The sequence below is a fragment of the Eutrema salsugineum genome, unplaced genomic scaffold (assembly GCF_000478725.1).
Source record: "Eutrema salsugineum unplaced genomic scaffold, Eutsalg1_0 scaffold_6, whole genome shotgun sequence".
NCBI lineage: Eukaryota > Viridiplantae > Streptophyta > Magnoliopsida > Brassicales > Brassicaceae > Eutrema > Eutrema salsugineum.
In genome coordinates, this window is record NW_006256547.1 from 3,062,076 (window position 1) to 3,085,072 (window position 22,997).

Consider the following 22,997-nt stretch of genomic DNA (forward strand, 5'->3'; position numbering starts at 1 on the left):
TCTTTTTTAGAAAATGACAAAAAAACGAATCAATTCCACCAAAAAAACCCTTGACTTTCTTTCCTCTTAATGAAAATATCAAAAGTAGTTTCTTATTATTTGTGTATAAGAAAAAACAAAAAGAATGAGGAAATATAAATGTAATGAATTAAGAGATATGTGGATTAGTAGTGTCGATGAGTGAGGGATTATATAAGGTTTGACTAGGGTGGCGGGTCCACGTGGGTGCACCGGTTATGTCGATATAAAAAAAATATTGTTAAGTTCTGACTTTGATCGTTTTAGTGTATAGTCAAAGGAAGCGCGTGTAAGGCAAACGCGGATTCACATGTAACGATGTCCTTTCCACGTTCGAGTATGATTAGTCCTTTTCTTTTCCGACTAATTATGTGGGTTGTTCTTTTTTTTTGTGATAAATACATACTTTGTTAGCGGTAAAATTTTATGTGGGTTGTTTACCAGAAAATTGTAACTAAACACCTCTTCAAAAAAAAAAAAAAAACTATTAAGAGTATGTAGAGATCTTTAAAATATCACAAATTGGAAAATATTATATATTATAAAATTTCCACTAATAACTCTTTTTTGTCCCATTTTATATACCATATATTTATCACTTTATCTTATATTTTGAAAATTGCAATCAGCGACTTGTGAGACAAACTGGTCGGCGAAGAATATTGATAATAAAACATTTCGCTTGCTTTTGTTATGGAGTAAGCTTCCATAAATAGATATTTTACATGTATATAATTATGTACGAGAAACACAAAAACCTGTTACCAAAATCTAGCTGTCAGGACTGGCTAACGTTATCAGCCAGCGCATTGCTGAAATTTTGTCCTTTCTTAACCGTCAATTAATCGAAAAACTGTATATATCATTTCTAATGAATTTGTGTAAATGGTTACGTGAAAAATCAACTACGTTATTTTATTTTGTATTTTATTCACACTTACATGATTACTTTATAATTCAACTACGTTAAAAGATATATACGAAGAAACTAAAGCAATTCATTTTGCGTAGGTTATTGTATCCTATTTCTTATTCTCGTTCTCATCGAATTTGGTGATATAAAAATGAAATAGGATTTGACCTTCTCTAGTCCGTTTTGACAGGATGGATCCCGCTATATATAGATAAAGATCCGATGATCTTTTAAGAACCTAGATCATGGGGCTAGGAGCACCCTCAACAATGAGATGTAATAAGGGGCTCTAATTCTATATTTTAATGGTTTTAATTGTTTTGTTGGTTTTAGAACCTTAATTACATCTTTATCAAATTTGAAACTCCAATGGTAAGATGTAATGAGGGGTTCTAAAAAAAAATTTGTTTTTTTTTAATTATAATTTTTTAATTATAATTATTTCTGATCATGACGCAGTTCTCTCCAGCAGTGCTCCATGGTGAATTTGTGTTTGTAATCATTGAAAAAGATGTCCAATGCCAGCTTCATTACATATTTTCATTTTGCCCTGATGTTTTTTGAGCTGAAGCTGCCTCATACGACCCAACAAACTTACACACAGACTCATTTATCTTGGCCCATCTCTGCTTACAGTTAGTTGGACCTCTCTTGTCTTCAGGAGACACCTTATCACTCGCCGCATAATAGATGGCTATCCTTTTCCAGAATGCATCAAGCCTTTGCCCATTGCTAATGATTGGATCCTTGCTTGTATTAAGCCAGACGCTTATGAGCACAAGATCTTCAGTGGGAGTCCATGGCTTCCTGGTCGTTTTGTTTTTGGCTTGTAAATCACCTGGACTTGGAGCATCACTCCATTGGGTTCCAAACACTGGGTATGGCTCACCGAGTGCAATGGTTTGTTGCATGGGTTCAAGGCTATGGGTATGGCTCATTTGTTGGCTGGTTAGCAAGGTCATGAAGCCTGAAGTGTCAGAAAAAGGATTCCTTGAGTCCATTTGAAGCAATGCAAATGTGAATGAAAGAGTAAAAAAACTGAAAAGGAAATGAGAAGGGAAGAGTTTAGGCGAATGAAAAGGAAATGAGAAGAAAAGAATTGGCTTCTCTTGGCTTGTGTTGGGGTTTTGGCGAATGAAAATGAATGAAAAGAGGTGGCTTCTCTTAAAAAAAACTATGTCTCCACCGTTTTATAAAAGCTCAAAGTATTGAAGATATACTTAGCATTGAAGAAAGACTTGGAGTTAAAATTGTAGTTACATTGTGTTTTAACTTAAGCGAATGAGGAAGAAGAGGTTAGCATTGATGAAGGAAAGAGGTTAGCTTTCTGTTCTAGTTAGCATTCTAGTTAGCATTCATTGTAAGTTAAACTACTTTGCATTGAGTCTTTTAACTAAGAGGAAAGAGTTTGTGGTGCAAGGAGAAAATCTTGAGTTTCAGTTTGAGTTTAAGTTAGAGTTAGAGGAACAGAAAATTTTCTGTTTTAGTTGTTAGCATTGATTGTGAAACTAGTTAAACCACCACACCTAACTCTACTTTCATTCAACACAACATGACATAAAGCTTGTTCTTCTTTGCATTGATCACTCTCTAATGCAAACCTAACAAAAACAGACCATTGATTTCTTGTCTAATCATCAGTCACAAACCATCGAACATCATCCATCACAAACAACAAAAGCCACCTAAATCAATCTATGCTTAATTCTCATTAACTCAAGCGGCAAGTTTTGTGGAGAATTTCTGAACTTTGCCTCACCAACAAATTTACCAGACACACACACAATTTACACTAATTCAATCAAACACATGCCTAATTCTTTACCAACAAAGCCAATGAATCAAGGAAATAGTTTTACCTCTTTAATAATCCAATGAATGAAAGCCCTGAATCAAGTCGCTAAACTGTTCACGTTCATAAGTTTCCGATTAGAAGAATCCACCGTTGTCGCCGTCGTCGGAACGCCGGAAAAGAAGGGAGCTTCGGTCGCCGTTGTCGATCGCCGGCGGAAGGTTCTGCAAATGGTCGATATCATCAAAGAAAGGAAATATAATTTATCTCTCTTTAAACATTTGAAGACTCTCTCTTAAGCAGAGTCTTTGATTAAAAAAAGAAAAAAAAATAAATAAGCAACCAATCATATGGTGCCACGACTGAGGCTCAACTCAATCTCCTAAAACTCTAAAATTAGGAACGGCTCAGCATTTATTATCCTTTTAATCATTTTTTTAAGCCCTAAAAATAATTACATCCTCCCCTCATCCCAGCGTTGAGGGTGCTCTAATTAATTTTTCAACCATTTCCAAGTCGCAAGTACCATTTCTTATTTATTTTTGTTTGTCAACACAATTTCTTATCATTTATTACTCATTTATGAACCCAATAAGGTATTATAAAGTCAATAAGATGGTCCAATCTATTATTTGTGTCAGGTGCTATATAGCAAAATGCTTACTCCAAGTATTTGGGTAGAATGCAGTCAATGCACTAGAACTTTAATGACATTTTTTTTTTTAACTTGCACCTGACTAGTACTCTGTGTATACCACAAATGTATTTTAATCAAACAAAAACACAAAATGCTGAAGAGAGAGTGCGAAAATCACATTTTAATGAATAGCCCAATAGAAAAGGAGAAATGATCCCAAACTATTAAAAAAACAAAACTACCTAGGAGACATTGAAGAGTAACTACAAGTAGCATGAGACCGAGAGGAGGAAAGATAACTCCGAGAGGTTGTGATGGTATTAACAGTGAAAGAGCTAAGCTGATTATTAATCTCTCTCCTCATCGCTCTATACACATCCTCCAGTCCTTCCTCTATAAGTTCTAGAATCGTCTGCGGCATTGGCGGCAGGTTTATCTCGTCCGAAGAACCTTCTAGAAGCTTCACCACCTCTCCCATCGACGGCCTCACAGATACTTCGTCTTGTATGCACCAAAAAGCCACTTTAAGGGCTTTTACTACTTCTTCTTCCTCTGCTACTCCTTGAAGCCTTCTATCCACAACTTTCAAGGCCGTCCCGTTCGTTAGTTCCTAAACATTTAAAAACTGTTAGCCATTAATCAAACTTTCTATTGCGGTCTAGCGCTAGACAGACCATCTAGACACGCCAATTAATTTTATACTTTTTTTGAAATATCTATTTTGATTTTTCTGAATATCTTATATGAAAAATATTACAAATATATATTTAAGGGGTGCCGCCTAGAACTAAAAACTGTTGATTTTGTATTAATTTGTTTGATTACTTCTCCAAAACCAAAAGCAGAGCATTTAGATACTTTTGACCGCCTAGACGGCTTGACTGCCTCTAATACAACTGATTATAATCACCAGGAATAAAGATTATAGTTACAAATTTAGCTATAGAAAAAAAGTAGTTTATGATGTTACCTTGTAAGCCCATCCAGGGTAAAAAAAATCCTCAGCGTCAAAGGACATATCAAGATTTCTCCTACCACCAACGATCTCAAGAAGAAGCATTCCATAGCTATACACATCAGCCTTCACTGTGATGGGGCGATTACTCACCCATTCTGGCGCTAAATACCCTCTCGTCCCTCTTATCATCGTAACCACTTGCGAATGCTCTCTTCCCATCATCTTTGCCAACCCGAAATCCGATACCTTAGGACAAAAATTTTCATCCAACAAAATGTTTTCAGGTTTAATATCGCAGTGAATAATCCTGTTCCGACACTGTTCATGAAAATATGCGATCCCCTGAGCAGTCGCCACCGCTATCTCAAAACGTGTTTGCCAATCAAGCAGCCTCGCAGTCCGATCCGAAGAAGAGAATATCCATTTGTCTAACGAACCATTAATCATGTACTCATAAACTAGAAGCCTGTAGTATCCATATAAAAACACATATTCTTTGATTAAAGAACAGAATAAATTTTGTAAAAGTCTTTTTTTTATGGTTAATGTTTTTTTGTCTTACCGGTGTGAGTCTTCGGAGCAGTAACCGCACAAGCGAACGAGGTTCATGTGATGCATTGAACCAATGGTGTTGACTTCAGTGATGAACTCTCTCTCGCCGTGTGATAATACTCTGTCTAATCTCTTTACCGCGACCAGCGTTTCACCCGCTATTATTCCTTTGTATACTGTTCCAAATCCACCTGCCACATAAAAAAAAACAAAGAAAATACTTAAAACACTCGTAAATTATGAAATTGTTATAAAATTCAAATGAAGACTTCTTAAATTCTGACCTGATCCAAGAAGTTGAGAGAAATTGTTAGTAGAGTTCTGAAGATCGCGGTAAGTGAAACTCACAGGGGAGTCACAGAGGATCAGCGAGTTCTTTGCAGCTTTCTTTAGTGTTCTTTTTCTATCTACGTTATAGTATAGCAACATCCCAAGTAGTGCCACAAGCACAAGCATCCCCACAACTATAGGAATCACCAGAACCTTTTGTCTCAATCCGTGGCTCCCATGCGACTTAGAATCATTACCATGATGATTCGAATTCGAGGGATATGACTCATTGGCTCTAGTCTTCACGAAAAGGGTCGAACCAGGATCTCGAAAACCGCCAAAATTCAAACTCTTTAGAATCCAACAATAAGGCTTCTCATCATCTAAACCATAAACCGAAGCCACACATTTGCAATTCGACAAACACATATCACCGCACTTCCTCACGTTCCCGATATCACTGTAATTCTCGATAACAGAACGTTCTGAGAAATAGTAGTTGGTCTCTTGGACCGTCGAGATCTTAAACGTACCGTTACGATTGATGTTGCTCTCACATTCTTGGACCAAAGATGAGTTGTCTGAACAGAGTTTAGCGTTTTCTTGATCAGGAAGCTTAACCGAACCGGGCAAACAGAAACAATCGGCGTGTTTCTTGGTTCGGTCCAAATTGCATACTCCGTTACCGCAAGTCCCGGCTATGTCACACGGGTTTGATACAGCTGCCCATTCCGGTACCCATTGGCTTGAACCGTTCATGTCGTTGTCCCATTGGTACAACCGGAGATTACCGTTGTCCTCTAGTACCAATCTCCGCAGAATCGGTTTTCTCGTTAACCGGGAATTACTACTATTGTTATAGTTCCGGTTTTCGTCTGCCGGATTCTTGTAGACGTACACTGCTCCTGTAGAGGATTCTCCGTAAACAATCTTGAAGCTTCCGGTATCGTCAAGAATGGCGGTAACATCTCCGGTAACATTCGAAATCTCTGGTCCGGACCAGTAGGAGTAGTTTGCGTGAGGGTCAAGATTGATGTTGTAGGTTAGACCGAGGCTAAGCGAAGTGTGTTGCTGCAGCATTTTCAGGGAGTAATGGCCGTGACGCGACGGAGAAGGATTAGAGGTCAATTCTAGAGAAACGGTTAACTGTTGGTTTGGTAGGAGAGTGTCGGCAGGTTGCGAAAAGCTCTGCCAAATGGCCTGAGCGGCGGTAACTTCGGTTCCAAGGAGGAGGAAATTGCCGGATTCGGACATAACCGCCGATTTGACGCCGTGGTTTGAGGTGTTTGAGGTCCAGACGATGGTGGTTTGGTCTGAGAGTACGAGGTTTCCGGTGGCTTCTAGCTCCAAGACGGCTTCTTTTGAGACTGGGGAGTTTCTATATTTTAGAATTTTGGATTTTTGAGTGAAAATAATGTGGAAAAATTCTGATTATTGGCAAATCGACCGTTGGTCTAAATAAATTATCTGTGTCAGAAAAAATATTGTATACAGTATATACTTGCAATAAACTAAAAATCAAAGGAGTGTACCTATTGGGAGACCAAACGATGGCGGGATCACCAGGAAGTTTTGCAAACCAAATGCTCAGTAAGAACCGGTTGGTTGATTTTAACCGAGTAAACCCCATTGTAAAAGTACCGTTATCGGAAGCCCATACCCGGTTTGGTTCACTAGCTATTATTTTTGAACCCAAACCGATATGAGGTTCAGTGGCCAAGCCAAATTGAACCGAGCTAACTAAGAACAAGCAGAAGAACGAGAACCAGAGACTAAAAAATGAAGTAGAATATAAACTAAATGAAGACATAGTGGAATCTAACGAGAGAGAAGAGGCTAAAAAAATCGTTATAAGATATGTGTTTGTATTCTTTATATATCACCCAGTTATGGTTTGAACGCATTAGAGAGATGGTTTGGTGGGAGAACTTTGAAGAAGGAGATTGTGGCACGTGTCTTTGTGGGTGACCTAAATTTTGACAAAAACTCTTCGTTTCCTTAAATGGTCGGTTCTAAATACTTGACAATGTTGGATGCTTGGATATGGCGGCACCTGCTTTGTGCCTTTTTTATTTTTAGTAATCTTTTTACTCGTATCAAAATTCCAACCTTAATGGAAAATATGAGTGTTTAGTCAAACTATTTTTTTACAAATTTTTTTTTTCTATAAAATTTGTGAATATGTGTTGTGGAACGAAATATTGTTTTGTGTCGCATAAATCAGCAAAAATAAACCATTTTTTTTGCTTTTCATTATACTATTAGTCTATCTAGCATAAATGGACTCTAGAAACTGCAGATTTTATTTTTGTTTTTCATTATATTATAAGTATAGACTTACTAGCACGGCCGAATCTGAGATTTTGGGAGCTTGAAACAAAAACAGAAATAGGGGCCTATAATTGGTTATGCAAAAAAAAAATTGTGGGCTAAATTAGACAAGAAATTTTGGGGGCTAAAACAAATGTTTTAATGGGCTTTGCCCAAATCCGACCCTACTTACTAATATAAATGGACTACTGGCTGCAGATTAAACCATTTAAAAAAATATATACTATGAAAAACAGAGTCGACTAATATATCTTTTGAACTAATCTTTTATATTTACTAATTACTACAAACAAAAAAAATATGAAACTACCATAGTTTTAACTGCAAGCAAATTCGTCAAAGCCTTAAATCGATGTTTACGGATTTTTTTACATATTTTCTATATGTCCATAATTAATGAAAAATTGTATTATGTGTTACTCATCTAAAATGCCGAGTACATAACATATAGCATGTATGAAGCGAATAATGGATACATCATACACTTGCAAACTCTCGTAAGTCGTAACCAGGTCGACCCAGAACTAAAGCCCGTGAAGCAATGGCTTCAGGACAGCCCAAAAATATTATTTTTGGGGCAATCAAAAAAGTTCAAATTTTTTTTTATAAATGTGTATAAAGAAGATTGTCCCACATCGACCAAATATAAAAAATAGGAAAGAAAAATTGTCTATAAATAAGAGTCATTATCTCATCAAATATTTTTTTAAAAATCAATTCTAACTTATAATAATCGATTTTGGGCTTCAAAAATCGGTTTTGACTTATAAAAATCGATTTTAGGCTTAAAAAAATCGGTTTTGACTTATAAAAATCGATTTTGGGCTTAAAAAAATCGATTTTGGTTTTTAAAAATCGTTTTGGCTTTACAATATTGATTATGGACTTCAAAAAATCGATTCTGAGCTTAAAAAAATCGATCTAAAGTTTTAAAAAATAATTTTGGCTTTAAAAAATCGATTATGGGCTTTAAAAAATTGATTTTAAGCAGAGAAAATCGATTATAAGCAAAAAAAAAAATTATGATTAAGATTATCATTTTTACGGTACGCTTTAGGCGTCAAATAACTTTGGGCCGGCCCTGATCGTAACCCATGAGAGTTGAGATCAATGACCTTGCCTCCGAATGAGAATCGCTATGTAGAACTGTAACATTTAAAAGCGTGGAAACACTTTTTAAAAAATGAATATAATTAGTAAGTAACCGTGCATTTGAAAAGTTAAAAAAAAAAAAGTTACCGTGCATACCAAGGCAACCCTTATTTTCATAACTTGAAGGTTGTTGAAGTATATTGATATAAAATAATTGCAAATCACCAACACCACACACAACAATACTTCATAAACCATATACGAGAGAATCGATATATACATCTACATGTCATTAAGATTCGTCTCACACACTAGCCAATACAGATGAACTGTATCCATTTTTATCATCCCAGAATTTAGACCAAAGCATTATACCCCCATATTTTCGTGACTTCTTTAGAATTGGAAGAATCTGCGAAATCAATACATCTGGCGGAATATACCCACTTCCTGCAGCTTCAGGAGCCGCCGGAAGACCTAGTAAGATTTTCTTGGCACTGATCGAAGTGGTCCACGTGTTCCATGAATCAAATAGGCTTTTAGTATTACCTGAAGTGTATTGACAAGGTGGATTGTTGTAGAATTGGACCCAAACATAATCGAAAAGTCTAGTGTTAAGAGGACCTCCCATTAATCTGTCTGGAAATGGACACTGAGGAGCTCCTGTTAGATACACTTTTCTACCTCGGTGGCTAAACTTTGAAAGAAACCTGTCCAAAATTACAATATATATTTGAGTTATAACATCACAACAAATATGATTTTTCTTTTCTTTTCTAGAAGGGTACCCTATCCCTACAATATGTTATAAGCATCTAGTTTTGATAAATAGACATTTCATTTTTCAACTTTTATCACAAAAAACACTTGGTGTTTTTTTTTTTCAATTTTCAATCAAGCTAATAACTTGGACAAAAAACAATGAATCCAAATGTTTCCCAAAGAACTACCTAGCAAGATCATCCCAGTGTTGAGGGGAGCCAAGCTCGATATTGAAATCGATACCGTCAAGAACAGCATCACCTAAGGGACGTGACGATGATTTTCCTCCCAAAAAGTTGTTCCACAGATAATCAGCGACCACTTTCGCGTCTTCCCTAGACCCAATAGAGTAGTTTCCTATCCCGCCACCGAGAGACAACATGACCTTGTTGTTATTAAAAAAACAATTGATGAATTTGTATTTAGCAACCATGGCCAAATCTAAAATAAATGTGGCTTTTCAAGCTAATTAATTATAGGATCAAAATTTGAGGGAGAAGAAAGTTGTTTGAGATAGAAGGTTATTGACAAAATAATTTCAATAGCAAAATCGTAAATAGATGGAAATCATTGCAGGATGTCATTAAATAAAAATTTGGGTGACATCATGTAAAATAACTTATCAGTAGGTAAACCTTAATTTGTTTGAAAAATGCGCGAAATATATACCCACATATTTCCGATTATTTTGCTAATTGCCTTCTAACTTTGGCTACTCTAACTATAAAAATTTGACATAGATTGATATTCAATTTGCATAAAAAAAAAATTAATCGGTAGGACTTGAATAGACCGACCTTGATGCTACGAGATTGACAATCTTTGATCTGAGAGCCAAAATGGGTGCAAGTGTTGGCCGCAGGGTTGCAGTGTCCGGCAAGGTTGAGCTCCGGCGTTTGGCCGTTTCCGAATTTCACAAGAAAGGCGACGTTGACGTAAGCATACCTGCCGGTGGCACACGTGGCAGAGAGATTACCTTCGTTGCCGTTTTGGCCCCAGTAGATGGCTATGCCTCTGGATGCAGCGGAAGGTTTGCTAAAATAGCAGCTTATGACGAAGATAAAGGATATAACAGGCTTGAGAAATTTTATGTTGCTCATATTTTTGTTTTTGATGTTTTTTCTTCTGCTTGGTTGTGTTTTTTTTTGTTATTGGTGAACCTCCGTTATAAAAGACAAGTTTCTTTTTTGTTTGCTTTTCGTTTATTGTATTTTTTAAAGTCTTATTATCTGTGTATTTTATAATGTCTCTCACACACATTGCATGACTTTAATTGGTTGTCTATTTTTTTCGTCAAATTATATCGCGCGCTTTACGACTTAAACTATACAGATTTCAACTCAAACATTAAGAAGCCATCTAGAATCTCTGACCACTAACTGTAGTTTTTAAAAATAAATAAAACAAGAATGATAAAATATATCAAATTTTGGCGATAAAATCAGTAATGAAACATCGGATTTCGACAATCATTTTAATTTCGGATTATGCAAATTTTTATTCGCACAGGCCGGCGTAAACAATAATGGTATATTGTGAATGATATATCTATGTGGAATAATCCACTTACTAACTATAGATTGACTGTAAAATTAATGTGTGTGTTTTTTTTTGGGGGGGTGGGGGGGGGGGGGTCAAAAAGACTATTCAATTTTGAACATCACCTATACTAGTAGCAACTATCTTGTCACTTTCCCTTTCAACGTTTGAATATTCAATGTTGTATATGGGATAAAGTTTTTTAGCTCATTTAAATAGTGAGATGACCATACTAAGCAATTGGGAATTGAAAAAAAAAAAATAGTTTTAGTCCTACGTAATGGAGACAAAAAATGAAATTGCAAAAATTATTCCCCGTTTATATGATTATATCGGTCGTCGACTCGTCATCGCTCCTTGGCCGCACATGTAACACTAATAATATACGCACACCAAAAAATATATATTAGTAAAATATATTAACAATAATTAATTAAGGCGAGAACTTTACGTCAATGATTATAAGATGCTCGTAGATCATGTGAAGTTACATTTCCAAACACGCATAAATATATGTTTTAATTGAATAATACGTTATATTAATCACTAGAAATACAATTTTTTCATGCAGGTGCATGTGCGTGCATATGGACTTTAAATAAACGCATATCTATAGGCTTATATAGCGAAAATGTCCTTACATTAAAAAGTATTCCATTTTTCCTCTACTTTTAAATTGGGAAAGCATGGCAATATATGAATTTTAAGATCGGTAACTTATCTCTTAACCGACAAAAATGAATGAAAACACATACTATGTTCTTTTCGAAATTGAAGTCCGGGAAGAATTGCAAATTTAGTAATGCATGCAAAACTCAAACTAACATATATTTGAAGAATAGAGTTGAGAAACTGAAAAATATGAGGAGTTTTACGTCAATAAATTTAAAAAACAAAGATAAATGAATTAACAGCTCATATTCCCTAATAAATTTCTAAGTTATATAACAATTCTCCATCATTACCAATTTGTCACCATCACGCCCCAACTAATTGTACTTTAATATCCAACTTCCGAATCTTTTATCTGAAACATTGAAGCACACTGAACCGGAAATGTGCCCAATTAAACGTCTATTAGCATTTTGGTGTTGGTGGTATGTGATTAACTAATCATTTTATACAGATAACCGGTTTGGCTTTCCTAAACTATATTCTCTTTTATGACTCCCTTCAGCAGCTTCCCTTACCTACAATTTTGCCTCATCTCTGTTTCTCAATTCTCGTAACTATCTTTTACATTCTCTCCTCTCAAATTCAAATTACATCAAACCGGAAATTTCAGCCAGTCGTTGATGAGATTCCGCATTTGAACTGTAAGTTTTTTTAACATTCGCTTTCTTTGCAATATTCTTCTGGAGAATCCGCTTGGCTTATAAATTTTTTATAAGTAAAATTTGGATGGTGTCTATCTGAATATCATTTAGCCATGAATAAGTGGAGGTTTTTTTCTTTTACTTTGAAACCATTTTAGGCCGTGTACATAGAACTCATTTGGCAGATTAAATTTGTTCTAAATAAAACATAAGATTGGAAAAAAATAATGAATGTTTTCTTTGTAAAATAGTTGAAAATTTACATTTCTCATCAAAGAATATCATTGATTAATATATGTGCTTCTCTCATGCAGATATATCCAAGTCTCCAGTCACAGAACCACAGAATTTTCTCCAGAAGAATTGAATTTTTTTTTTTTAGAATAATTAAAGAAGAAGAAGAAGATGAGTAGAAGATTTTACATCTTTTACTCTGTTTTACTTCTCTTCTACGGATCATCGACTCTGTTTTCTCCCGTCACCGGTGACCTCGCCGGAGACAGACAAGCCCTTCTTGACTTCCTCAACAACATCACTCACCCACGGTCTCTAGCATGGAACGCAAGCAGCCCGATATGCGCCACGTGGCCAGGCGTCACGTGCGACAGAGACGGCACACGTGTCACTGGCCTGCGCTTGCCCGGGGCGAGTCTTCTTGGAGTGATTCCTCCGGGAACTATCAGCCGTCTATCGGAGCTTCAGATTCTCAGTCTCCGATTCAACGGCTTACAAGGCCCATTCCCCATCGATTTCTTGCAGCTCAAGAAACTCAAAGCGATTAGTCTCAGCAACAACAAATTCTCCGGCCCACTACCGTCGGATTACGCCACGTGGAAGAATCTCACCGTTCTTGATCTGTTTGGTAACCGATTCGACGGTCGGATTCCCAGTGGGTTTGCGAATCTGACAGGACTCGTCTCGCTTAACTTAGCTGAGAACTCACTGTCCGGTGAAATCCCGGATCTTGATCTCCCCGGTCTACGCAGGCTTAACTTCTCCAACAATAATCTCACCGGATCAATCCCAAAATCTCTGAGACGATTCGGAAACTCGGCTTTTTCCGGCAACAATTTAATTTACGAAAATGCCCCTCCGCCGGTGGTTTTCCCTACGGAAAAGGAGAAAGAAAACCGCGGGATCTATATCTCAGAACCGGCTATTCTCGGGATAGCGATTAGCGGTTGCTTCGTGATATTCTTCGTAATCTCGGCGTTGATCATCATTTGCTATGTGAAAAGGCAGAGGAAGAAAGAAACAGAGACAGAGAAGCTGAAACCGGCAAAGGAATTAGCGTCTAAACTAGTAAAAGAGAAGAATGTAGAAGTAATGGAGGAGAAGATCGAAATTGACAGAGTTATGTTCTTTGAAGGAAGCAATCTTGCTTTCAACTTCGATGACTTGTTGGGAGCTTCGGCAGAGTTTCTAGGGACAGGCACTTTTGGGATGACATACAAAGCGGTTCTAGGCGATTCCAAGGCCATAGCGGTTAAGCGATTGAAGAATGTGGTTGTGTCGCGGAAAGATTTCAAACATCAAATGGAGATCGTTGGAAACATTAGGCATGAGAACGTTGCTCCTTTAAGAGCTTACGTGTGTTCCAAGGATGAGAAGCTTATGGTCTATGATTACTACCCTAAAAAAAGTCTCTCTGTTCTTCTTCATGGTACGTTAACGCAAACGCAACTGATAAACGCCATCAAATGATTTCTGTCTAAATGACATCTTAAGAAACTTGATTATGTCGGTTTCTTGCATGTACTGAAACTTTATTTTTTCTCCGGCAGGCAAGGATAGCGATAAGGGCCACGTGGCCCACGTTCCGTTGAAATGGGAAACGCGATTGAGATTCATGATCGGATTAGCAAAAGGATTAGCTCACATACACACAGAACACAAGCTGGCGCATGGTAACGTCAAACCGTCCAATGTATTCATAAATTCCAAAGGATATGGATGCATATCGGAAACCGGTTTAGCTGTTTTAACCAACCCTTTTAGGAGGGGAGATGAATCAGCTAGAGCTTTCAAACGTTACCGTGCCCCGGAAACAATCGACGACACGAGGAGATCGACGCCGGAATCAGACATATACGCTTTGGGAATTTTGATTCTGGAAATTCTAACCGGAAGATCGAGTATGCATGATGAAGAGGAGGAGGGCATATTCATAGAACTTGTGACTTGGGTGAATACGGTTGTGGCAAAACAATGGACAGGTGAAGTGTTTGATTTGGAGCTTGTGAAGACTCCTAACATTGAAGCAAAGTTGCTTCAGATATTACAGTTAGGGCTGGATTGTGTGTCTAAGACTCCGGCGAAGAGACCGAAGATGGTGCAAGTGGTTAAGACATTGGAAGAGAATGAGGGGGTTTGAATTAATCAATTGTTGAAACTTTACTTTTATGGATTTTGGCATTAATGAATTAAAGTAGTATATCATCTGCTGCAGATATATTTTAGTCTAGTTTTCAGCTCCACTTTTTTTTTTTACCTTTAAATATATCAAACTTGAAATTGCCATTTCTAATGGAACTTGAGAGAGAACAAATTTGAAGAGAACTTTGTCTTTTCAAAAAAATATTAACCTTGAAACAGCTAAACAAAGTATTACTGCAAAAAAACGAAAAGTATAATTGATAATTTGTAAATTTGGGTTCTAATTATTGTTTTACTGTAGATACAATACTTTAATTCATTGAATACGTATTTACATGCAGTTATAAAAAGCTTGAATCCAGGACATTACTAAAAAAACAAGTATTCAACTAGTATAATAAGCTTGAATCCAGGACATTACTAAAAAAACAAGTATTCAAATAGTATTTTTGTTTTTGGATTGCAATAATTGCGAGAATATTGTATTTGTCCAAGCTAGACACAACAAGCTGGATGACAGATTGACAGTCTAACTCTAACCTCTCTTTTGGGCCAACCAAAATTTGGAGTACGTGATAAATTATTACTGTAATTCAAAGATATTTCAAAATTCAAAATATGACAGCTTTTTCACATTCACAAATTTCAATTTTCCATTTCCAAAAACGGTATATTGTGAAAAATAAGTATCAATAATTGTGGGGGCAAAACTGAGTTATTCCGAGAGATGCGGGTCGTCCATAAAGTAGAAAATAATTGTTCAATAAAATGCCAAAAGAAGCTCTGATAATTCTCATTACCCTTTCTATCGCTCTGCCTAGTTTTTCCTTCATTTGCCTCACTCTTGTTCTTCCCTCTCCAAATCATCACACAAAAATAATCAGGAATTAAGAGAGGGAAGAACGTTAACAACAAAATATAAAGAAGTGAATATATATTTGTTATATTTCACAATAATCAAAGAGAAGAGGGAAGTTAAGGGAGGAAATCAAAACTCTAAAATGTCGGTTTCGAGGCTTTTTTTCGGAGTTCTTACAATCGTATCGATAGTTTTCTCCATTTTGTTGCCAATGGCACAGGCTCAATCCACAGCTCCTGCTCCGGCTCCGATAAGCGACGGTAAGTTTATAGAATTATAGTTATTATTCTTTAATCTTTAGTAATCAATCAATTGTTAATTTAAACAAATACAAGATCTATTAGACAATTGTCAATTGTTAATTGTTAAAGGCATATGCCTTTACTATTAAGGAAAGATGAGTAGTTACTAGTCATCTCTTAATAATGCCATGTTCACCATAGTTCCTAAAATAGAATCAAACAACCATGAAGCTGTAACAAATAAGATTTTTTTTTTTTTTTTTCAATTTCTCCCCTGGATATATATTGCAATTAATTATTATATTTCTTTCGGGTAGTTAATATTGGAGCAAAATATTGCAGGAACAACAATAGACCAAGGAATAGCATGTGTTCTCATGTTGGTGGCTTTGGTCCTCACTTATCTTATCCATTAATCCTTTTTTGTCATTTTGATGGTCTCTATTTACTTTAATTATAAGTTTTCATTTTGATTATAATTGAATAGAGACCAGAAACGTTTGTATGTGGTAGAGAGTTTGAAGAGGGCTTTCTAAATTTTTGGAGTGATACAATTTTGAAGTTCATTTGTATAATTAAGTCGATGTGAGTTTAAACTGCTGGAAATACATTTCATCGATTTACATCTTTCTTCATTCACATAGTATCAGTATCTTAAATACCATTCTTTTTGTTTTTTTTTTGGGTGCAAGTGACAATATTAACTAAACAATTTTCATAGCTCCAACTTTAAAATTAAAAATCTGAAACTATTATCAATGCCATTGTAACGACTGTTAAGGAATCGCTTAGTAAAGGTGAATCTGTAGCATTAACAGATAAATGTTTAAGCTAAAAGAAAACATAAAGTTTCAATAAGAAGATTCAAATTTGCTACAGCAATATTTGGTAAAGAAAAAACATGGCTTACATGCTATGTAACAAGAATAATACGGAGTACAAATCCGCTTATTTAAACATCGAACTCAAAATAAGGCCTATATAAAAAGCAAAACAAAACAAAAACAAAAATCTCGATTAGGAAATTAAGTAAAGGATTATTGAATAGGAATTTGATTAGCTATTATTAAATAACTATCTATCTCTTTAATCAAGAGATCACGTAAATTTCTTTCCCTCTTTTAGTGATTAACTATGAGTAGAACCTTCCAAAACCTTCGAAGGGATGATTTGGATCAAAGCTTTCATACGGAGATTCCAAGCGGACGTTGGACGGAGAGTTTGATGTAGAGTGAGAAGCCGAGCCAACATCACGAGAAGCCATAAAATCGTAGTTGACATTAGTTCCTAGATCACTATAACTCCTAGATCCAAAAAGATCAATGTTCTGATCTCTCAGTTGAAGCATATACGCGTTGTCACTCTCGAGATTTGGGGTAGAGGACAAAGGATAGGGGAAGGATTGATGCAAATGTGCTTCATGGTTGTAGTTGTGATGACCAATGTCTAGGCTTTCCTTCACGATCTCAAGATTTTCGTGTTCTTGTGTCTGGTTCGGTCCAAGATTTTGTACCGGAATGGTTGAACCAACATTAGCGGCTTGGGAGCAAGAATGTATTCCTCGGTAACTGATCTCAAAGAGCATCGGATTTTCGTCAGATCTCTGGACTTGTTTAGTGGCCTCACATCCTTGAGATTTTCTATACGTGCATCTATAGTATCCTCTGTACAAAAAAAAGAAGAAAATACTTGATTTTTCTTTTCCTCGTATGATATTATTATGTTAATAAAAAAATTGGTACTTTTGTAACACTGTTTCTTGTCACAACTTTGTGGGTGGTGTGGAATAATTTTTTTTTAACGCCTAATTTTTATAACTTGTATAAAACGAACGGCTAACTTTTTTTTTTTTTTTTTTGTAACAAGGGTTACGAACGGCTCCTGATGTTATTACATTTTTAATTATATGGGAACACTAATTTTATTGACGAGACTAACCTTGGGAATTTGGCTCCGAGGATATCCTTCTGGCCGTATTTTCTCCAACTGAACCCATCGTCAAGCGTTCTATCAATCCCAAATCCAGGGGTAATACTGACTTTTTGGGTCCACCTTGGCATTGACTTCTTCGAACTTGATTTTATATATGATTTCACATTTTATAATAATGAGTTTATGTAAAATAAATAAACAAATAAGAAACATGTTATATAGTCTGCTGGTTTATGCTATCTAGTATCATGACCACATTCAAATCCGTATAATATATGTTGTTGACAGACAAAAAAGCAATACGTTAGTAATACTTATAGTTAATAGATATGGGGTACCTCTTGACGACACGGGGTTCTTGGTCGGAATCATCGCTTTTGGGGCTTCCTCCACTGTAGGAATACGGAGAAACTTGGTCGAGTTCACCGGAGTAGTTCATAATGGTGAGAGACTTGTGGTAAGATTCGAGAATCTTCTTGGCCAAATGTTCACGTGTTTCTGGTGATGAAGACGACTCAAGCTGAGACTTGAGCTGGTGAGCATAGTCTCTTCCTTCTGTCATCAGCTCGTTAATCTCCTTCTTCATCTTCTCCCACTCTCCACTATTACTACTCTTCTTCTCCATTACGTTGAAAGAGTGAAAAGGATGGATTTAAAGTGGTATACAATATTTTGAAAATGTGTTTTCAAGAGCATGTAGTATGTATATCTGATACTATGTTTATTGTGCATGGCTTAAGGAAATTTTGAAAGTGGGGAATATAAAGAGGAGGATTGTGTGAGAGAGAGAGAGAGTTTGACTTTTTGACTCAAGAAGGGAGAAAGCTGATGTGGAGGTAATGGAATCGAAAGGTGAGACCAGTCTTTGGTCAATGAATTTGGAAAGTCCAACCTGCTGACCAGTTCTATACTTCTCGATCCTTTTTTTAGTTTTTTTTTGGATTTTTTCTTTATACGGTCTGGTTTTATATTCGGTAAGAAATCATTGAACTAACGTTCGAAAGGTAATTATATTAATAAACTATAAAGTAATCGACAAAAAAAACTATAAAGTAATTTTGTGGTAATACTGAGTTCAGAAAGCCCAAGCTCTCGAATAAGAATGATAAGGACCGATCCATTATATAATTTAACTTTTTAATGTGTGTTCCTGATTATATATTATACCTGAGTTTGAATCCAAATGGTATCTTAGAGACAATTAGTATATAAATTAGAACACTAAACTACATGTCTCCGTAATAATTTTGAAGTCCAGAATAAGATCTAATAAATCAATCAGTACTCCATATTACTATGAAAATAAAATGTATATTACTTCGGGTTCAATAATTAAAATTAAATTATATTCCGTATTGACCTATTGATTACCTACAGTTTTCTCATTGACTGAGACTGAGAGCTCGAGTAGATCATAAATGGATCGCAAAAACTATAAAATACTCTAAAACAAGAAAAAAAAAAACACTTAACGATTTTTATTTGGAGTTAAGACAACACCGTCATTAGAATAATAATTAGAATAAATATGGAAGTGCGAATACGATTTTGTGATGATATTGGCTTGATCATTTAGTGTGAGCCGCTGAAAATTCTTTGTATCAAATATTACGTGTCAAGGACACATCTAAATGTTAAATCATTTTCTCATTTGATATAATAACTTTTACAAACAAGAAAATATTACCGGAAGATAATATCAAGCTTCAATTTTCATATGTATAAAAAAGTATAAAAGAACCCTTGTTACAAAAACATTTCATATGTAAAGAACTATAGATGTAGGGATAGAGTTTTGTTTGTTTATAATATTTAAGTGGACCTCAAAACCAATTATGATTAATGGACTACGGCAGGGATATTATGAATAGAAGAGGCAAAGACCCAAAAGCTCGTTCGTTGCCGTGTAATAGATTCTATGAATCAACGGTGTGACATTACTATCAACTCTTCTACGAATCTTCAGCACCACTGAAAACCGGTTTTAAGCTATTCGAAGTTCGAACTAACCCGGACTCAAAATTGGTTACATTAGAACTTATCTCACAATTCACACACTGTTTCAGTTTTGTACATAAATTTTTTTCACACCGGTTCTGTTAATTCCGCATGCTTAGGTTGAAAGCTCTCTTAAAGGAAAGGAAACAGCCGGTAATATCGGTTTAATTTATAAAACTAATGCATACCAAATTCTCAGACTTTACATGTATAACTTTTCGGTATCAGTGTAGTATAATGGATATAAAATACAACGATTACTATTCACGGATTTTTGATTTTACGCAGCTATAAGTAACTCTGATATTACATACATACACAACTATACCAACGGTTATAAGTATCTCATATATTCGGGGAATCGTACCAAGTATGCTCGAACAATTGAGTGGGGCGGTTCACTTTGGTTTCAGACGATGTATTGACGGAGGTAATCAACTCGGGCCTGATGCTTGAGTTTCATCAAGGCCTTGACTTCATGTTTCCTCACCATTTCTCTGGAGATGTTGAGATTCCCAGCTATCTCTCCTAGAGTCCTGTCGCCTTTCCCGTCAAGACCGTACCTTTGTCGAATAACTAAACTCTCTTTCGGCTTCATGATCGAGCTGAAGAATGGATTGTGACCAATTATTTATTCAGTATACATATAGAGACTAAAGCTAAAAACTGAGAAAGATGAGCCAATATAACTAACATAAGTCTGGTTCATTGTGTAAGGAGATGAAGGATTGAAACTTACCACGTCATCAAGAGCAAGCCTGAGAATAGCAGGTTGTCTCCGGTTATCAGCTCCTACGCCATCAACATCTGTGATTCCGTTGATGAATTCTTCTTGAGTAACCGAATGTTTTGAATTTAGTGAGAAAACCGGTTTTGCGGCCCTCAATACTTCACGGTATCTCTCAGGTGAAATCTTGAGTCTCTCAACTACCTCGTCCTCTGTCGGGAGCCTTCCCAGCTCAAACAATAGTTCCATCTTTGTTTTGTAGATCTCCACTCTCACCTGAATGGAATCAACAAAGAGTAAGTGTGTAAGGTCCCTGCTACACACTATTCCTGAAAGAGAGCCAAAGAGAGTAACTTACTGATTCAAGTCCAAATGGGACACGAGTAAAGTTTGAGGTTGTCATAGACCGTATGATGGCATGTCTTATCCAAAACAAACCATAAGTCGAAAGACGGAACTTCCTTTTCGGCTCAAAGCGGTCGATTGCTGTGATAAGCCCTCTCATACCGGCTTGGCACAGGTCTTGAAATTTCGGTCCGTTGGTAAAATCTTGAAAATATTTGTTCATCACAAACAATACAAGCCGGAGATTGTGCTGAAACGTAGGAGCAAAAAGAACAACAAGTTAGAAGATTGATGTCTCTAAAAGGTAAAGAAAATCTTTTGACTTGGTATTGTTACACTCACCTTAATAAGCTTGTTTCTTGCAGCTCTACCAATTTCGATTTTCCTTTTCACTTCAGCCGCGCTCATATTGATCTCCCCAGCTATTTCAGTTTCCCTTGGCTCTCTTCCCAAACTCTTTTGCAATTCATCTTTCACTTGAAGAAGAGCCTGCATTGTAAAACCCAAAAAAATTGAGCAAATGTATTGCAACTGTGATAACCTCGGTCCACAGAACAATCAAACTATTGAAATGAAATGCCGTTTGGCCTTCTCTGATTGTAAGAATACACAAACCCATTTCCACTTAACTTCAACAGTGAATCATCCCTATATAGACAATATGCTGGATTGAAGAAAATTGACAAAAAGAAAGAAGAATACCTTCATAGGTTGCATCAACTTAAACAACCAAGCATGTTCAGTGGATGGAAGAACAGGAGGTATCTTCATTTTTTTCCAGTCCAAGCTGACTATATCATGAGACGCTGAATAGTCCCTCACGAGCCTCTCTATCTTCTCTTCCTCTTGCTGCTTCTTTGTTACTTTTTTCTGAGCAGAAGGAACAAGTGGTTTCTCTTGAATGTTTCTCTTCAAAGCAATCCGTTTATCAAGACTCAGTCGCTTTTCCTTCATCCCATTATTCCTTACAACAACTTTCTTTTCTTCCCCACCTTCTTTCCTCCTTCTCCTCCGTGAAACTTTCACTTTGGAGCCATCAATATCATCCTCGACTGATGTTGCAGGACTAAGCTTGTATATGCTTTCTAGTCTAGCAGCAGCTTCGTTGTAGTCCACTCCTAATGAGCAAGAAGGAGCCAAATTGTGATCCAAGGAACTCGGTTTTTTCGGGGTTTTACAGGGTTTCCTCTTTGTTACTACTCTCTTCTCCTTCTGCTTTTCCGCGGGAATCAAAATTTGTTCACTAGGAATGATCAAAGCTGAATTGGTGGAATCATCAGCTTTAAACGCAACAATGGATGGCTTTTTAAGAGAAGACCGATGTGTCAAAAGATCGCTGCTTAACCCAAGCGGAGATCTTGCAGCTGAACTTGAGATATACACAACTCCCATCACAATCTAAGTTTGAAAATGAATCTTTCGAAGCTCACTTCTGGTCAGATTTTGCTGCAGCAGAAAACATGTCTCATTCTCATTTTCATATTTACGTGTAAAAAGTATCTCAATTGTTGACAATAACTACATAAGTTTTACAGTAGAAAAGATCGCAGAGGCATAAGAATCACTGATCTAAATCTATTTAAAGCAGATTTAGATTTCTCTAGCCTGAACAAACGATGAAAACTTCAGAGGCGAATTAAGAAATTCAACATTTCGAATTAATTGAAAAATCTGAAGAGACAGCGAGAAAAACCCAATTCAAATTTGTTCGAATCACTGAGAACCCAAATGCAAAGACGAAATCTTTCGTAAGCATCGAATACGAACACACAGAAAAAGAGAGGACATAACTGATCAACAAATTTACAACGAAGACGAGACAAGAGTTAACAAAACTTCTACTGTTTAGATCAATTCAGAAATCATTACTCAATAAGTAAGATCGCATGATAATACTAATGTTCGATATCGACGAAGCAAATCGCTAAGCATACCTTTGCTGTAACGGAGAGAGAGAATTTTTCTTCGAGCGAGAGATTCTTCGTTTGATTAGATTCTGGTTCACGAAATTTTAAATAAGAAAGATGAAAAAATAAATAAAATTGGAGTGGAACACTACGGAAAATTATGGTGTCCACAGATTAATAACAAACTGCCGCCGTATATTTCTAGAATATATCAATAAACCCCTAGAACTTTTCATATATTCAAATAAAACCTTTCTGTGCTAGAGATTACGTTTAGGAATAAACAAAGTTGCAATGTCTAGTATACCATACTAATTCTATTACCATGTTAATAATACTTTTTTTTTGTTAAAAACTTATTTTTAGTTTCTATTAGATTTTTCAGCTTAATCTTGTAACATTTGAGTGTTGCTAAATCAATGGAATCTGCG

The 22,997-nt window shown here is 36.1% G+C and overlaps 6 protein-coding genes across 7 annotated transcripts; 2 read left to right on the top strand and 4 right to left on the bottom strand.

Moving 5' to 3' along the window:
- Positions 1-3,557: 3,557 nt before the first annotated feature.
- Positions 3,558-6,863, bottom strand: LOC18011693 (G-type lectin S-receptor-like serine/threonine-protein kinase At5g24080). The gene is made up of 5 exons (XM_006394603.2): positions 6,673-6,863; positions 5,155-6,518; positions 4,881-5,061; positions 4,331-4,784; positions 3,558-3,970 (listed from the first exon to the last, which is right to left on the bottom strand). Exons 1-5 carry the CDS (start codon positions 6,768-6,770, stop codon positions 3,599-3,601), a joined length of 2,469 nt encoding a protein of 822 aa, XP_006394665.1. The 5' UTR covers positions 6,771-6,863; the 3' UTR covers positions 3,558-3,598.
- Positions 6,864-8,725: 1,862 nt separating this feature from the next.
- On the bottom strand, positions 8,726-10,456 carry LOC18011698 (acidic endochitinase). 2 transcript variants are annotated; one of them, XM_024151418.1, is made up of 4 exons: positions 10,123-10,456; positions 9,514-9,710; positions 9,113-9,273; positions 8,726-9,019 (listed from the first exon to the last, which is right to left on the bottom strand). In XM_024151418.1, exons 1-4 carry the CDS (start codon positions 10,423-10,425, stop codon positions 8,868-8,870), a joined length of 813 nt encoding a protein of 270 aa, XP_024007186.1. In that variant the 5' UTR covers positions 10,426-10,456; the 3' UTR covers positions 8,726-8,867. The 2 variants fall into 2 exon arrangements, with proteins under 2 accessions (XP_024007186.1, XP_006394666.1); XM_006394604.2 differs by having other exon boundaries at positions 8,726-9,273.
- Positions 10,457-12,585: 2,129 nt separating this feature from the next.
- Positions 12,586-14,554, top strand: LOC18011568 (inactive leucine-rich repeat receptor-like serine/threonine-protein kinase At5g24100). The gene is made up of 2 exons (XM_006394605.1): positions 12,586-13,843; positions 13,965-14,554. Exons 1-2 carry the CDS (start codon positions 12,586-12,588, stop codon positions 14,552-14,554), a joined length of 1,848 nt encoding a protein of 615 aa, XP_006394667.1.
- A 757-nt stretch (positions 14,555-15,311) lies between these two features.
- On the top strand, positions 15,312-16,292 carry LOC18011569 (arabinogalactan peptide 20). Its single transcript, XM_024151425.1, has 2 exons — positions 15,312-15,675; positions 16,000-16,292. The coding sequence occupies exons 1-2, from the start codon at positions 15,558-15,560 to the stop codon at positions 16,071-16,073; spliced, it is 192 nt and encodes a 63-aa protein (XP_024007193.1). The 5' UTR covers positions 15,312-15,557; the 3' UTR covers positions 16,074-16,292.
- A 188-nt stretch (positions 16,293-16,480) lies between these two features.
- Positions 16,481-18,295, bottom strand: LOC18011729 (probable WRKY transcription factor 30). Its single transcript, XM_006394607.2, has 3 exons — positions 17,928-18,295; positions 17,596-17,730; positions 16,481-17,321 (listed from the first exon to the last, which is right to left on the bottom strand). The coding sequence occupies exons 1-3, from the start codon at positions 18,212-18,214 to the stop codon at positions 16,790-16,792; spliced, it is 954 nt and encodes a 317-aa protein (XP_006394669.1). The 5' UTR covers positions 18,215-18,295; the 3' UTR covers positions 16,481-16,789.
- A 1,442-nt stretch (positions 18,296-19,737) lies between these two features.
- LOC18011730 (RNA polymerase sigma factor sigE, chloroplastic/mitochondrial) lies at positions 19,738-22,693 on the bottom strand. Its single transcript, XM_006394608.2, has 6 exons — positions 22,594-22,693; positions 21,362-22,105; positions 21,002-21,148; positions 20,673-20,909; positions 20,327-20,590; positions 19,738-20,192 (listed from the first exon to the last, which is right to left on the bottom strand). Exons 2-6 carry the CDS (start codon positions 22,049-22,051, stop codon positions 20,139-20,141), a joined length of 1,392 nt encoding a protein of 463 aa, XP_006394670.1. The 5' UTR covers positions 22,052-22,105; positions 22,594-22,693; the 3' UTR covers positions 19,738-20,138.
- Between the last annotated feature and the right edge of the window lie 304 nt (positions 22,694-22,997).